The sequence below is a fragment of the Vanessa tameamea genome, chromosome 10, assembly GCF_037043105.1.
Source record: "Vanessa tameamea isolate UH-Manoa-2023 chromosome 10, ilVanTame1 primary haplotype, whole genome shotgun sequence".
Taxonomy (NCBI): domain Eukaryota; kingdom Metazoa; phylum Arthropoda; class Insecta; order Lepidoptera; family Nymphalidae; genus Vanessa; species Vanessa tameamea.
The window spans coordinates 6,894,323-6,911,134 of NC_087318.1; the positions used below are offsets into that span (position 1 = coordinate 6,894,323).

The 16,812-nt window shown below is 32.7% G+C and overlaps 2 protein-coding genes across 2 annotated transcripts in view; one reads left to right on the forward strand and one right to left on the reverse strand.

The window, feature by feature from the left end:
* The window catches only part of LOC113392318 (non-lysosomal glucosylceramidase), a 10,928-nt gene extending 1,945 nt beyond the window's left edge, over window positions 1-8,983 (reverse strand). The window contains exons 1-15 of the mRNA XM_026628689.2: window positions 8,966-8,983; window positions 8,665-8,880; window positions 8,501-8,589; window positions 8,248-8,428; window positions 6,866-7,028; window positions 6,516-6,642; window positions 3,597-3,881; window positions 3,097-3,220; window positions 2,900-3,025; window positions 2,588-2,698; window positions 2,382-2,496; window positions 2,170-2,299; window positions 1,544-2,096; window positions 1,256-1,471; window positions 921-1,150 (exon numbers count right to left, since the gene is read on the reverse strand). Coding sequence (XP_026484474.2) covers window positions 921-1,150; window positions 1,256-1,471; window positions 1,544-2,096; window positions 2,170-2,299; window positions 2,382-2,496; window positions 2,588-2,698; window positions 2,900-3,025; window positions 3,097-3,220; window positions 3,597-3,881; window positions 6,516-6,642; window positions 6,866-7,028; window positions 8,248-8,428; window positions 8,501-8,589; window positions 8,665-8,816 — 2,602 coding nt within the window. The 5' untranslated portion in view covers window positions 8,817-8,880; window positions 8,966-8,983. The remainder of the gene's footprint in view (window positions 1-920; window positions 1,151-1,255; window positions 1,472-1,543; window positions 2,097-2,169; window positions 2,300-2,381; window positions 2,497-2,587; window positions 2,699-2,899; window positions 3,026-3,096; window positions 3,221-3,596; window positions 3,882-6,515; window positions 6,643-6,865; window positions 7,029-8,247; window positions 8,429-8,500; window positions 8,590-8,664; window positions 8,881-8,965) is intronic.
* A 1,028-nt stretch (window positions 8,984-10,011) lies between these two features.
* LOC113392327 (kinesin-like protein costa) lies at window positions 10,012-15,108 on the forward strand. Its single transcript, XM_026628702.2, has 6 exons — window positions 10,012-10,564; window positions 10,871-12,798; window positions 13,376-13,594; window positions 13,972-14,108; window positions 14,553-14,673; window positions 14,785-15,108. The coding sequence occupies exons 1-6, from the start codon at window positions 10,288-10,290 to the stop codon at window positions 14,902-14,904; spliced, it is 2,802 nt and encodes a 933-aa protein (XP_026484487.1). The 5' UTR covers window positions 10,012-10,287; the 3' UTR covers window positions 14,905-15,108.
* Window positions 15,109-16,812: the final 1,704 nt, after the last annotated feature.

The following is a 16,812-nucleotide window of genomic DNA, read 5'->3' on the forward strand; positions in this document are numbered from 1 at the left end:
TTCTACTATGTATCGTTTTGTTTTTTGAACGAAGTTCTCTTACGCAACCTTTCCCTCTCATTTCTTTCTCCGTCTCTGTCTTACCTACGGTTTTATATACATAATTTTATTTACTTGTGTTTTGTTATTATTTCAATTCATTTGAAACTTTTAATAAAAATATTATATCTTTTTATTAAATTATTCTCCAACACCCCATTTTTTATACATTAAGCCGAAAGTAAGTGGCAGTCTCTTTTAGATAATTTTAAGGGGCTCGAGGCAAATTAATATTAAATGTACGATGTAAACGATTTTACGGTTTCTGAAATATTAGCAATTCAATATCAATTATATTTTCAACATCGAAACCATGATTTAGATATATAACTATTTTTCTTATCGCAAAATATTGATTTTAATAGCTTTAGCGTAAGATAAAGGAAATCTTTGTTAGCTTGTTCGATTTTATTATGAACACCTGCCAATAGATATGATTTTTATAAACGATTAGTGAGATAGCGCTTATCAACGACAATAAAAATATGTTTCCAATTACAAAAATCACGTGTTGCTATTATGATTTGAAGAAAGTAGTTTGCAGTCATGGTCAATGAGGCTCATCCTGACTAATATTATAAATGCGAAAGTGAGTTTGTTTATTTTGTTACGCATTTTCCTCTTAACTAGTCAATCGTTCATCGGAAAAATCCGGTCACCTTGCCAAACTCGGGAGGAAACTACTTTAGCATTATAAACTTTGTGGTCATCAGTATTAAGTACTAAATATCAGAAAACGTAATTAGTGTAATGAGTTTTGTTGGCATTATTTAATAATTACAAATATTTTAACTTAAAATATAAACTGTAACTGCAGGACTTATTAAATTGTTTTTATAAATAGCCTTAACTGAATATAATGAATATATATATCATTTTACCTTCATAAATCATGAGGGAAGCTAATCCGTATGTAACTCCGGTCCACACCTCCTCGCTCTGTATGGCGGTAGTGTCAATGTGACCTCGTGCTCCGCCCACGAAGCCGTTTACAGCACCCATTCGACCATTCAAAAAACGGAGTACGTTATTCTCGTATATCGTATGCAAAGCTTTTTTAACGTTCGCTTCAGGGAATATTGGATCTGTCCAACCGGATGCTCGAAGGAACCTTAAAATTCAGAGCAGGTAAATAACATTGTATTATTAAACCTAACTGAATAGACTGAATAAATTCAAACTATTATCAGATTTTTTTTAATTAAAGTTTTTTTACCAATGTCCGGCTAGCTGATCGGCCATAACTACTTCAGAGTTACAGGGCTTCGTATCGAATCGATAGTAGGAGCCGTTCCAAAGTTTTTTTTCGTAGGAGGCGCGCGCCTGCTCCAGTAACTTCGAGAACTCTCGCTCGTCTTCCTCGAAGCCGAGCAGCCGCGCCATCGTCTGGACCACGCTCAACGCCGCCACCCACAATCCACCACAATAGGCGCTAAAACACGAGGTTTATGTACAACTCAAAACATTAACGCGTCGAACCGAGGAGCTCGAGTCTCAGTCGTACCTCGGACCGGTCATTATCCACGCGTCGTAGGTCTGGTCCGGGAAGCCGCCGTTCTCGATGAGGCCGTCGCCGTCCTCGTCCCAGAGCGCGACGCGGCGCAGCAGCGCGGCGCAGGCGGGGTACATGTCGGCCAGGTACCGGCGGCAGTCCCACACGGCGGCCGGCGCCTCGCGCGGCTCCAGCGCCTCGCCGCCCTCCTCCACGGCCTCGGAGCTGCGGTACAGCAGGTCGAGGATGTCGGCCACGCCGGCGGGCCGGTCGGGCGCGGCCGGCTCGCCCGGGCCGGGCGGCGCGGCCGGCGAGCGGGGCGGCGGCGAGCGGTCGGCGTCGTCGGCCTGCCCCGTGGCGCGCGAGTACAGGTCGTCCTCGGTGCCGTCGCGCACGTCGTCGATGAAGGCCAGCGAGCGGCAGCGCTCGTCGCCGAAGGGCGCGCTGTAGGCGCGCAGCAGGCGGTGGTCGCGCATCACTTGCAGGATGAACTTGAGGTTCAGGTCCCGCCATTCGGACACGTCGTGGATGTTGTAGGCGTTTATTTGTGTGAACGGTATGCCCTCTGCGAGACGACATATATTATGAGATTGCTAGCTGAGCGAATTACTTTTTAAAAAAATAAGTTTCATACGCACCCGGGTCGCCTAGATCGTGCGGAATGGAGTCTTTAATTTTGAACTTACAAGATTTTCCGTCGTATAACGACTGCCTGTGTTTAGTCGTTTCTACTGCTATCGAGTCACGGAACATATATTGTAAAACGACCTGTAATATAAAAATAAAAAATTATAATAATCTGTCATTAAAATAATAGTTTACTCAACCTGCACCCAAAGGATTATCTTACTTGTAAATTAGGCCACAGCTGTGCGAGTGCAAAAGATGCATAAAAATGAACATCATAAGTATTATACATCCTATATTCGTGTCCTTCTAAATAACCGAATACACCAAATTCATGGCTGGAAATATACAAACAAATAAATACACAACAACTTTAATTAACCAACAAATATCCGATCTACTTATCAACTAATCTCAAGACATATTTACCGAGGGTCAGTCTCAGGAAACTCGTCGGGGACGTCAAACCAAATCGTTCCACCGTCTGCGACGAAGTAAAGCTCATTCATTAAGGCACTTTTTAACCAATCGGGTACATTGCTGAAAAGAGAAAAAAAAACATATTAATGTTTATTTATATATATGAATACAGAAGCTAAACTAATATTACAAATGATTATATGATAATGAAACGTAAAATTAAATATAAATAAGTAAAAAACACAACACATGTTTCAGAAGAAAGTTTTACAATTTCTTCCGATAGCTAGCTGATGACAAATTAAATATTCAATAAAATACCTGTTATTTAATATGGGCTCTTGCCATTCTGCGAGTTGCTGTTCCCAATTTTTATAATTCCTAAGCGCATAGGCCGCTATACTGGCACCAGCTATGCCATCGCTGCCAAAATATTTTGTATAATATCTAAAATAAAAAAAAAAAATGATACATTCTCTTAATTTTACAGTAACATAACCCCTTAAATGAAAGAATACCTTTTATGTATTTTACAATCTTTTTTATATTTAATAACAGGCATATCCCATACAAGACAAAATTCGGTTGAACCGCATCCTCCCGGCTCTAAAGATATTACACTTGACAATCCTATGGAGTCATCTGAAAGTATTAGGAAAAGTTCTTAAAACAAGTGCGTTAATTTATTCATATTTTAACAAAGTTGTCTAATATTGAAAAGTTCTTTTTTCTTGTTATAAATATTATTTTTTTGTCACCAATTTCCAATTCTTTTTTTTTCAAAACATCAAAAATATTCCATATTCAAGTACTGGCACTGTAGAAGCACTTTTAAATCGAATTGCAGTACACTTACAATACAGTAGAGTACAGTTACAGAATTAGGTTAATTGTAAAGCTTAATTTCAAAAAGATAAAAAAACACATACTCTGTTTAGAAACAGATACTGAATTGTTTTGACTTTGCCTATTTCTGCACAGATTATATTATTTTTATGATGATTTTAAGGTAGCTTACTTTTGTAAACCTTTTTCGTTTTCTCCTTGCTCTCTTTTTTACCGTCCGTTTTTGGAGGAGACGGCGTCTGACTCGGATCCGGCTCTAATTTTCCGTGTTTCTTTAAGCATTCCCATACGTAGCCAGATGTTTTTGCAGAATTCCAAAGACAGTAACCATCGTGGATTGTTTCATTCTCTTGTTTATTTTTAGCTATTGTGAATGTGCACGGTTGGTCAACTATTCTCTGTTCCAAAGTCACTCCGCACGTATTTTCCTCGGAATATCTTTCCAAGTCTAATTTACCTACAAATATAGGTCCTGTATAAGTACGTGTAGTAATTTCTAATTATATAATAAAGAGCCTAAAGAACAATTTTAAATATATTTTAGATAAATAATACTACGGAAAGAGTAGTTTAAATGTATGTGTATTGCAATAAATATTAATCGACTTCTTTTTCTACCATTTTATATAAATCATTATTCATTTGACCAGCTTCGTATGTGAATTCGTTATTCCTTAGAGATCTTTTCACTTACAAAGGCGCGCCTCTCCACGTTAAACTACACGTAAAACTTAAAAACAAAGGTAAGGTAAAGGTATTATAATAAAATTTGTTCATTTTTTGCTGTCACTACTCTTATGTCAATCGTCTCACACACACTAAGGCATTTCGTAAACACGATCGTCACTCAATACTAATAAACGTCAATAATTTAACGCTGAGGTCGTCGATCGTTTCTCCTATTACTATCTACTACTTATACGTGCGATTCTTAAATACTAAAATCTATGATTTTATATTTATAATCTATATTAATATTATAAATGCTAAAGTAACTATATCTGTTAGCACTTCACGCTTAAACCGCTATACCGATTTAGATGAAATTTGATATGAAGATAGTTTGAGTCCCGGAGAAAGATATAGGATAAGACCATTAGAGGTGTGAAAAGATTGATGAAAGGTTGTACGTGAAATCGATCAATGTTTGTTACCCCCATAAAATGAAGATTGCATGTGTGCATATATTTTGCATGTTTGTGTGTATATATTTTGTTAAACTTATTTTACTTCCTCAGTTTATATAGTGAATATAATTTTGTATACGAAGGATACGTGTCATATCAGCTGATTACATAAATTTCACTTGATTAGGATCGCTGATATCACTACTATTGTATGTGTTCCATGTTATATAATTATGATAACCATACAAATCGATATTAATAACTCAAAATGGTAGATAATCCGTATTTTATCGAATATTTAACGTATTTATTATTAACTAGACGAATCTGCGGCTTGACTCGCGCGAAATTTATAAAAAATAAACTTTCAACCTCGTTTTACCCTTTTATGGATGGAGTTTCGTAACAATCCGTTTCATAAAATTCGTAAGATCGTTATTAGCGGATGTCTACAACCTATAAGGATCCTACCTGCCAAATTTCGAGTTTGTAGGTGTTATAGTTTCTGAGATTTCGCGATTAATGAATGAGTGCTAAATACTACTTATATATATAGATAGAATAGATTTATAAACATCCGTTCATCAATAAAATTACTGAGAAATAGAAAAAACACAACTTTACAATTAGCACGAAGTGAGGTGACAGAACAAGTATTTAAAGAAAAAAAACAATACAGAAATAATCTTGAAAATGCTTTTTTTGCCAACAAGATATCATTAGTTCTGAATCACATACATATATTCTGCTATGTAATCGACATTCTGACATCGTTGATAGTGTGCCAATAATTCAGTTTTTTTTTTTTATAAGTAACGAAAAATTTAAAACGATATGAAGATAACATTTCTCGATAATTTCCCTATTCATTACTGTGTAATCTATTTTTTTTTTACTTAAATATTAATGCCAGCGCAGCAAAAAAATGCACCAATAGGAATTTTTCGCGAAAAATATTTTAAATATCCTTTCAATGACAAACTTCCTTATTTGTTTAATTAAATATGTCATAATTCAAATGCCTTCAAATGCGTAAAATTAGGTCTACCCTCTGATTTAGAGAAGTGTAGATAATGAATCATAAAAGACAACGTGAGATATTTCGTCCGAGCTTTAAAATGTACAACTGTTTTTTTTATGTTTTAGAAATAAAATACTCTCTAAAATTGCGAAGCATTTCGTTCATAATTAGAAATGAAATTCTTAAAAAAAACATTAACATTTCTCATCGACCCTAACGAAGATAGATCTTATAATCTTATTTTAAAATATGTATGTATGTTGCTTTTGTGTGTATTTGAGCAGAACTTGCACTGCGATTAATATAATTCTTATTTCACCCCCATATTTTTTCTTTCTATTTACGACAACAAAATCAAAAAATGTACTTTCTCTGTTCTTTAAATTGACAGTTACAGTTGATGTAGAACTTATTTTTATTGACCAAATATTATTGTAAGACGTGGCTAAGAAGCTTCCGAAAATATCAGTAGTTCAGAGAGCGATGTAATACAGTTAATTAAAGTTTTAGTTGGGTCTTTGAGTTACGCTACTTTAATTTGTAAAAATAAAACTGGTCTATTAAAATATTTGTTCATGTCTCCATCTGAGATTGATCAATATAATCCTAGAAACAGAATATCCACGGGAAAGACATTACAGGACCTTGTAAAAATTCCAACAAAAAAATATAAGATTTATAAAGTTATTTGCTCATAGTTCTAGTTGCGTCCAGTCGCCTATATCAGGAAAAACAAAAATGGAGGACATGTTGGAAATCGGTGTTTGTGCAATAAAATGATAAATGAACATACTAAATTTTATATCTCCTTCCTTAATATATAACCTAACATTACATGTCTATAACATTGCTAGTTTTACTGTTAATCCGGAAAAAACCCTACTCATAATATTCGTATAATTATTTGATAGAATAAAATGATGAGGTATTATTATTAACTGACCTGTTGCTTTTTTCTTTTTAGGTTCTCCCAGAACTTCAGTCCAAGTGAAGGTAATACTAACATCTCTTTGTTCATTACATACATTTTGAGCTGAAAATACAAAAACAGCACACGGCAAACTACTGTCCTGAAAAAATACAATGAAACTCATTATGTACTAATTTTGTTTATGCATTTGAATAGGAAACACTTTTGCCCAGAAAGTATTACATTTACGGGCTATTCCTTCTTATTGCTAAAATTATTGGTTTCTACAATATTACTTTATACAATATAATTTATTTAGTTTAGATAAAATATACCTACTGTTAACTTATAAAATATATTTTAATAGGTATAAAGAATTTAACCTTATAATTGTGAGGTATCACGGGCGATATTTGACGACAAACTAATTTAATTCCATATTTTGAGAGGTCATAAGTGGTCCAAGCTCTCGGATATAAAGCTGTATATTCACAATCTGAGCCATTAATTTTCCATTCCCATGATTGAAGTACTTTCTTTGGTTTGCTATGTGAAACAAATAAAAAAAAATTATTTTACTGATTATACTTTGAACAAGTTGAGATGAGTAAATGTGATTATATTTCTAGAGCTAATAAGTAACCGTCTTTGCAAAATTAGTACACATATTTATTTGCATAAAATATTATAGTGGATATTTGTTTCCAAATCCACTTTTCTTTGGAGATTGTAATATATACAATAATTAATTTACTGAATTATATAAATAACAAATAATGCAAAATATAATTAATTGGTATCCATAACTGAAAACAATATAATTTTAATCAGTTTGTTTTTGTAGAATTAAATTGAACCATCATTTATCATATTTGGGTCACATACAAGCCATTAATTGAAATCTTTGCATTTAGCAAAACTATCAATATCATAAGCTCTTTGCAAGCCTAAAGAAGAGCAACAAGCTCGTGGCCAGCATAGATAGTAAAATTTTATGAGAGTGCCATAAAAGACTACTTTCTATTTAATGAACACATCATATTGACTCCGAATAAATTAAAAAAGGGCAAGCAGAATATATTTACTGTATAATGTAAAAAACTTAGTAGCACTAACTACAGTTTAATTAGTAATTTATATACTAAAAAGTTATAACAATGCATAACTTTAGAGATTTTTAAACAAAATGTAAAGACCTACAATCATAATACCCACTCAGATATAAATTTAGACTTGACAGACAATTAAAAATACACACATACTACCTTTTCAACGATTACAGGTCATTGCAATTTATTAAAAATTACAAGCAGTGTATCGGCAAATTTATTCGACTCCAGACCAAATATTCTATAAATTTCATGTTGCCGAGGCAAACTATCGAGCCTGATTAAAGCACTTTCGAAATTTGGCAGGCAAACCACAACAATGTTTTAAAAAGTTCATTTTTCGGAACCATAACACCACATTAATTTCTTTTTTGATAAAAGCAGAACAAAAATAAGAACTTACTTTTCAAATCTATTGTTTAAATTTAAGTTATCTTCAAACCTAATATAATTGTTTTGCAAATAATAGGCAAGTACATACTAAGTTTATTTTGATAGTTGTGACTAAACTACAAATAAACTACATCGTTTTACTTTGATAGGTTACTTCTTTTTGATATTTTAATATATTGTTTTAAAATTAATTACAATTATTAGCAAAATAATAAGTTAAAACAACCAAGTCAACAATATACATTACTGAATACTTTACTTACTTGTAGGTAGATAAAACTGACTGAAATATGGTCTCTTTCTTTGCATTCCTAATATTTACAATAAATTGACATTCTGGTACTGTGACATATTCATAAATGCCAGGGTAAAGTTGGAAGCGGCAGAATTCCCCTTTAAATCCTCTGCCAATGGTACCACCACCAATGCCTCCAATTGGACAACCTAATTTATTTATAGAATTATAATATTTAATATTTTATAATATTTATTTATAGAATTATAATGTTTACATACCATACATTCTTTGTGCAGATATCATATGAATGTAATCCATTATTGGCTTCCGTTTTTGCATTTTTCGAGCTAAATAGTATTTAAGGTACCTAAAATTGATAAATAAAATTAATAATATATACAATATGGAGTGGTCACAGAATAAAATTTATTCTAAATTATACCTTGTTGTTAAAGGCATCATTTCAAAAATTTGCTTTGGTCTTGGTATAATAAGTTGTTTGCTTTTAAGAGGAAATTCATGATTTAATGCAAATTTTAGGCCATACTTTGGAGGTTCATCCATAGTCACATTACCTACAATTTCTTTATCCATTTTTATAATAAAAAATTAGAGCATAGTTTTGAAGTATATTGGTACCCGGTGACTGTCGATCACTCTAAGATAGAAAAGACATAAGTTATAAAATTTCTACAAATAATACTATATTGTTGCTAGTTACACGAATCTTAAAAAGAGATTACCGATTTTATTTTTCAATATACTAAATATATATATATATAATTTTTTTTAATACAAGGCAAACGATTCACTGAAGAGAAACTATAAAGAATTCACAACTAAAAATTACATGAATGAACAGTCAACAGAACTGAGTATGAAGACTGAAGTTAGAACATAACCGATTAACTGAGATTTGAGAACTGTCTGAAAATTAGAAGTGAAGTTGCCGATTGCCGAATGTCGATCACATCATCAATCACCACAGAATATATCTATGCCGATTGTCGACTATATAGTCGTTGAATTATCTTATATAATTATGTGGGACAAATACCTCAAAACCAGGATTCAGGATAAAACATCCAGCTCAAAATAGTATAAAAAAAAATAAAAATAATTAGTGCTTTTATATATGTTTTTAACAAAAAATATTTGATAAAAATACAGTTGCACAGATTTTAAGCAATTGATACCAACTAATAAGTATTAAAACCATTATTATATAACTTAAAAAAATACGAATTACTAAATTAAAATCTTAATATAAAAAACAATTATTGAATAAAAAAAATATTGGGGTATGCAGTAGCGTAGAGTTTTTCCCAGAATAGGACCTTGAATGTTACTAAATAAGTAATAGTAATGTTACTAAGTAAATAAGTAGCCCTTACAAAATATTTCTTTGATCGAATGATCAGTATTTATTCAGAACACTTATAAAGATTACTTATTGCTGACAAAACAAATTACTTATAGCTCTATCGTGCTGAAAATAAAATATGATAATATTGGACATTATAAAACTGCTGCCACATTAATGATATTTAACTTTCTAAAGTTATTTTTGATTTATAATTGATTTAATATATAAATAATTTATTCTGAATATTCATTAATAAACATGATACCAAAAACCAAAATCGTTTGAATTATAACTACTGACAAGTTAGCTTATTTTTAATTATGTATCGAGTTGCTATATAGTCTGTAAATAAGCTTTCACTTTAAGTAACGACAAACGAGTAACTTAATGGTATCTGACATCTGTGGTTTTTTGTTTATGTGTTTTGACTGTTGACTTCTTGTTCTTGAGTTCTTTTTCTCGTCAAATTAATGAAATTTGTCTATATAATTAATTATTATGTATAATAAATGATTATATTATACCTACATATTATTTACAAATAAATATTTTTGGAGAGATTCATTCTAAATTGACATTTCACATAATTTTCTGCTAATTTGTCGGATTCGCTTAATCAACATGCAGTTATACAAATACACAATATGTAACTAGTTTATAAAATATCATATCCCTGAATTTGATGAATAACTTGTGAATATGGATATCCCAGTACAAATAGCAATTCGACTTAAGCCGCCAAGTATAGCTGATTCTATGCAATGCATATTCAGTAATCCAGTAACACAGATCGTCATCACCGAAAGTGGTCAAACATTTCACGTAAATAGAGCTCTGCCAGGAGATTGCACGCAAGCTCACCTCTTCAACTCGTTTATGATACCTCAAATCAACTGTTTCTTAGATGGGTGCGATACGTCTGTGGTCGTTTTCGGGCAGGCAAAATCTGGAAAAACTTATACCCTCTTTGGTCCAGGTATGAATAAACAAACAAACATTGTTTTCGTAAATATATTTTTATAATGACAAAAATTTGATAGTTCCAAAGTTAGGTTTGTTTTTTAAAATATTAAAAGGAATTAAACTTAATGCATCCATGTTGACAAGAAGATGTAATAACTCAAGAGGTGCTTAAGTTATTACATGTTCTTGTGCAGAAGAAGCTTATATTATATCAGTGGATCAGTGTGTTCAATGAGTCAAAATAATATTACATTTTTTTAAATTACTGTAAAAGAGCTATTAGTTTCTTTTGGAAATATGTAATGTTCTTTTTTTTTAGGTTTTGAATGTATTCATAGTGAATGCGATCAAGGAATAGTACCACGATTTTTAACAGAAATTTTTCATAGGCTTGGACAAATGCCTGAAAGAGAATATATTTTACATATAACCTGGATGCAAGTAGTCAACAATAATATATTTGATGTATTGGGTGCTGGATTGGTAAGGTGTTCTAATGTTGAAGAAGCTTTTCAGTATCTACAGTTAGGCTGGAGACAAAGATGTCTTGGAAACAATCATACAGTTTTTACTGTGAGTATGGAACAGAAGTGGGTAGGTACTAATGGTGTTCTCAACCATAGAATGTCCACTGCTAGTTTCTGTGACTTAGCAGCTTATCCAGAACCAGGTATCTTTGCTTTAGAGAGCATAATTAAAGAGTTAGTAGCAGGAAACCCAGCAAAACAAATAAATTATGATAGGTGTATTTTAACAGCCATGCTAAGGGACTCATTTGGTGGTAGAGCATTCACATGGGTTATTGGATGTATAAGTACAGAGCCAGATGATTACCAAGATACTCTAAAGATACTTAATTTGAGCTTGTGTTGCCGAGGCATAAAGAATTTTGTTACTGTTAATTTATTTGCAGACAATAATACTCCTGTATATACAGACAAAACTCCTACTGACAATACATTTAATCTACAATTTGCTACTACACAATGGATCAAATTAGTATCAAATGCAGAAGGCCTTTTTAATAAAATTTTACAATCAAAGTCTTTGTCTGAAGCTGATATGAATCAAGTAAGTGAATGGTTATTTTTAAAAGCCGAATGTGATGAATGCTTAAATAACGACATGACAACTGACAATAAGGATAGTGGCACAAAACAGGGCTTACCTAGGATAGCTGAGGACACTGAACCAAGTGAACTTAGTGAGTCAGATGTGGAATCTGACTCCGAAGACAGTGATTCTGAAATACTTTTTCAAGACAAACTAGAAAAATTAATGGAATATTTTAGGGAGAAAAATGATCAATTATTTGCAGATAGGTGTGAAGAATATTTAAATCATATTGATTCAGATGATATAACAATATCAGAAACAAGTGGTTCACAATCATTACCAATAATGACATCTCAGTCAAATTCTGGTAGAAGAAGAACTATTCAACCCGGGGAGAGCTTATCTGGTGCTCAATTAGAATTATTAAGAAAGGTAGCGGCTAAAGCCATTTCACCTGAATCTCAGAAGATTATAATAGAATCTCACAAAAAAGATATAGATCCAGAGCCTAAGTTAATAGAAAGAGAATTATTAAAGATGATTGACTCACCAAAGACTAATGAAATATGTAAAAAGTATAAAATTACTAAAGAAAAATACACACAAAAGCAAATTTTAGCAAGAAAGTTATCAAAAGAAATAAGTAGCAGTCAGACTCAGTTAAAAGAATTAATAAATATTTGTATTACAAAACAGAGATTAATTGATGACCTTTCAAGAGGAATATCATATAACTCACGTAGTAAATTGTATTCGGAAAAGAGTGAGTCAAGTTTTGTAGATCAAGATACATTAAAAGAAATTAAAAGACATGAAATTAATCTGAAAACATACAAGAAACAGATAGATCAAATCAAGAGACAAATAAAAAAGGATGAAAAACGGAAAAACACATTAGATGTAGAACTTCTTAAAGATAAATTAAAATTAGATGAACTTTCAGAATCATCTCTTGATGTAAAAGATAAAAAATCTCATACCATAAAACATTTTACTCATAGAATAACCCAGCTAGATAGTATATTAAAAGAAAAAACTAATGATTTAGCTAAATTAGAATTATCAAAAGAGAAAGAACTTATGTTAAGAAAAGAAATAAAAAATTTACGCAAAACTAGAGAATGCTTACATGAGCAGCGCTGCAGCTTGGGACACAAACGAAAGATGTATAAATCTCTTTCGGACACAGAGGTTTGTACAAGTTGTTAAATAAATATTAGGATTATTATAATATTATTTTACTTGGTGTTAGGGCTTTGTGCAAACCTGTTTGGGTAGGTACCACCCATTCATCAGATATTCTGCTTGGTATTGTTGTGTTTAGGTTTGAAGGGTGAGTGAGCCAGTGTAACTACAGGCACAAGGGACATAACAATTAACATCTTAGTTTCCAAGGTTGGTGGTGCATTGACAGATTAAGGGATGGTTAATTGCATGCATGTATGAAATAACGAAATGCCAGATGAAGTAGTAACCTATATTACTAATATTATAAATGTGAAGTGTCTCGATTACGCAAAAACGGCTTGATGGCAATCTGTATGAAATTTGGAACAAAAATAGCACATACCCCAACTTAATAGATTATTGTTACTTAGTAATAATAATAATAAGTTGTAAGCAAGTTTGAAAATAATTATTTAAGACTCGAATTTGTACTCCTTTTTGTGTCAGGTCTTTTCTATCCTAGTAATTGCCCTTGTTTAATATAAAATTTCGTGACATAATTATATCAATCTGGCTACAATGACTTATTTCTATATTTCAGGAACGCAAACTGCTCGAATGTGAAGAAGCCATAGAAGCTATCGACACCGCAATCGAATATAAAAACAATTTGATTTGCGGTAAATCTCCATCAGCATCTCTATCCGATTCACAAGATAATAAAGACAATAGAAGTAGAGGAGAGCAAATGTTAATGGCGAGACTGGATAAATTATCACACGACGAAATGAAAACTTTATTATACAGATATTTTCAAAAGGTTCGTACATTATATTCAAATAATCTAAACCTTAAATATCCACACTCAGTATATCACAAAGTGGTACAACTGACTTAATTTCATTCGCATTCGATAAAAAACAGGACAAAAATTATAATTACATAAAATATATACTAATGGCATGACAAAGAGACCCGTGTTTACTATTTACGTGGTTACCACTTTTGCAGACATATACAAACGTCGTATTTACCTTCCAATCTGTCAACATCCGAAAGTAATTTTTATTCTCGAATTCGATTTTTTTATTATTATTCATATTACTGGATATACGCACTAATAATGCAGACTAACATAACGAACTAACATGCAGATACAGTCGGATCCGTTAGGCTAGCTCACGCTTGTATGTGCAGGTGGTGGACCTGCGCGGCGCGTGCGCGGCGCTGGAGGCGGGCGCGTGCGCGGCGGCGGAGGAGGCGGGCGTGTGGCGCGCCCGCGCCGTGCAGGCGTGGCGACACGCGCAGCGCGCGCGCCCGCCCGCGCACCACAGGTCCGTGACATGATGAGTCGCATGATTAGTTCATAACCGAGTCGCTCACCTATTACCAGTACGGTTTTACATTTCGACTGCCTCCTGGTTCTAGTGGCTAGATATAATTCGATGGCCACAGATTCCTGGGTTCAACCCACCCCCTAAGGTGTGGCCGATATAAAACTGTTGGTGTTTACTATCGAAAATTTCTTAGATACGGTCGCCATTTTCATCACTGCTACAAACTGCGCAAAACATAAAGTGTGCCCAAATGAAAGTGCACTCTATTCTCATCCGATGACAGGAAAACCGACACGACCGGGTAGAGGTTAGGCGTAGGACCAACGAAAAATATTTGGCATAAATCTAATACTATTACAGACCGGTAAACGACCTTATAATCTAGTCACTAAATCAACGAAAATATTTTATGATTTTAATATTTTTCCTTCTATCTTTAAGGTGTCTGGACGGTGGTAATGCAGAGCGAGCTCTTTCTTTTGGTATGACTACGGATACGGACACATCGGACGATGCCTTACGATTGGTCGATCGAGTAAGACAACTCGCTAGATATCCTCCGGTGAGTTACTTAACATAGTAATTGTAGAAATATGTACATATATAACAATAATATACGTTTCGACATATCACAAAATTCAAAAAAATACAGCTTAATTTCCAATGTTTGCAGGCTCCTGTAATTCCCAGCCAAAATTTGAGGCAGCTAATGCCAGCCACCAATCTTCCGGTAGCGAAGGTCACAAAAGAGAAGAACAAGTTAGTGATAGTGCAGCAGAACAAGAAGAACTGATATATGGAGAACTTTTTATTTTTACCGCTCAATATAATTTTGATACTCGCTATTTATTCATTCCTTCGGTTCGATTTGCATTAATCGATTTTTTAAAAGATTAATAAATTCTTGTAAATACCTCCTATAAGTCACTTACATTGCGTGGGGACAAATTCCATATTTAAATAAACAGTTGAACTTTATTTTCACATTAGCCTGACATTACAAATAATAATATACAGCCTCACTTATAAATGTTGTTTGGCGGTGTAAAGTTAATTGCTGAAATCTTTCTTTCGGTCATCATAGATGTGATTTTCGAAATAAGAAAACAGCATTGTTTAACTCATTACCCCATAAGGTTTCACGCTAAACATTTATATTTAAAACAGTAAAAATGCAGAAATTTCGTGTTTAACTTGGTTATCGTCGTATCTTACGGAGGACAATGTGATTTTTTCATTTATAAGTTGTATATTTAAGTTACTTTCTAGGGTCAAATTATTAGTGTGAAATTTAGCTTAAAGCCCTCGATATTACGGACCCCTATATAGATGTTTCATATAGTATCCAGTAGTTTTTGACGCGCGCACACAATGCTAGTTAGGTCTTTATATAGACATATCTTTAGTACCTATTCCATATTACAATGACAGCAATAATAAAGGTTATCAGTAGTACAAATGGTGCTTATTTACATGTTGACTATATTAATTCAATTTATACGTTATTCTCTGGTTGGACGTAAAATTAAATATAACATTTTAGCTAGTTATTGATGTCATTTTATCAAAGATATCTGATTCGTGACCGTTCACAAAACATGAATACATGTAATAACTGATTAGTAATATTAATTTATATCTATTATGTGTGTATCAAAGTCAAACTCAAAAATCTTTATTCAATATTATAAATGATCTCAAGTTACTTAAAATTCGGCTTTAGAAAAATTTCGTATAATTTTTAATGTAATATAATTTTTTTCTCTTATATAATATAATTATATATATCTTGTATAATATATCAATAATTTCCTTGTAAATTTTTGCACATAGGAATTAAGTTCTAGGTCATGTTTTAATATTTTACAATATAGAATTCTGCATGTTTCTTAGTAGACTGTAGATGATAATTTTATTAAATATAACAAAAGTCTCAATAAAAATGTTTGTACATACTTTTTACATTAATATAACATCCTAAGTTCCCTTTCTTAATAATGTACAGTCAGAGTAAGAAAACCTTCGTCAGTTTTCAAATTCATTCCTTTATCAACTCGTAAACTCTTAGTACCTTTTGAATCTAAAGCACTAAACAGACAACTGCATATAAAATTAAACTAACATGGTATGATAACTTGGTTCAAAATAGTGTAACATCTTTGGACAACGTCTAGTGTCATATCAACATAAAAACTTTTTTATGGCCAAATTACTCATTACAAGATTAAAATTAGATATGATATCTTCTACTGAATTGTCAAAGTCTGTGAGTGGCATATATTTTCTTGCAATATCTTGCAATCTTAGAATAAAAACGCTTGTAATATTATTCGGCCGTTATTTAAAGTGACGGTTAACGTGACGTGTGATGAGTGGTTCCATCGGCACCGAGAAGTGGTGGTGATTCCTTGGCCTGCAAAAGCGACGGATATTAACCCTATCGAAAATCTATGGGGTTTGATGATGCAGCGGTGGATAAATAATAACGATAGAGCCAAAACAGCTGTCGTAGAGCATTTCCGAAGTATTTGGGAGGGCTCGTTTTTTAATAAAATAAATAAGATTTGTTTAAATGAATAAATTTTACCATAATTAATATTTAGATTTACTATTTTCTTTACTATTTCCGTCCTGCGGTTTCACCCGCGTTCCCGAAGATTTTATGTTTTTCCGGCATAAAAAGTATCCAATATGTTATTCA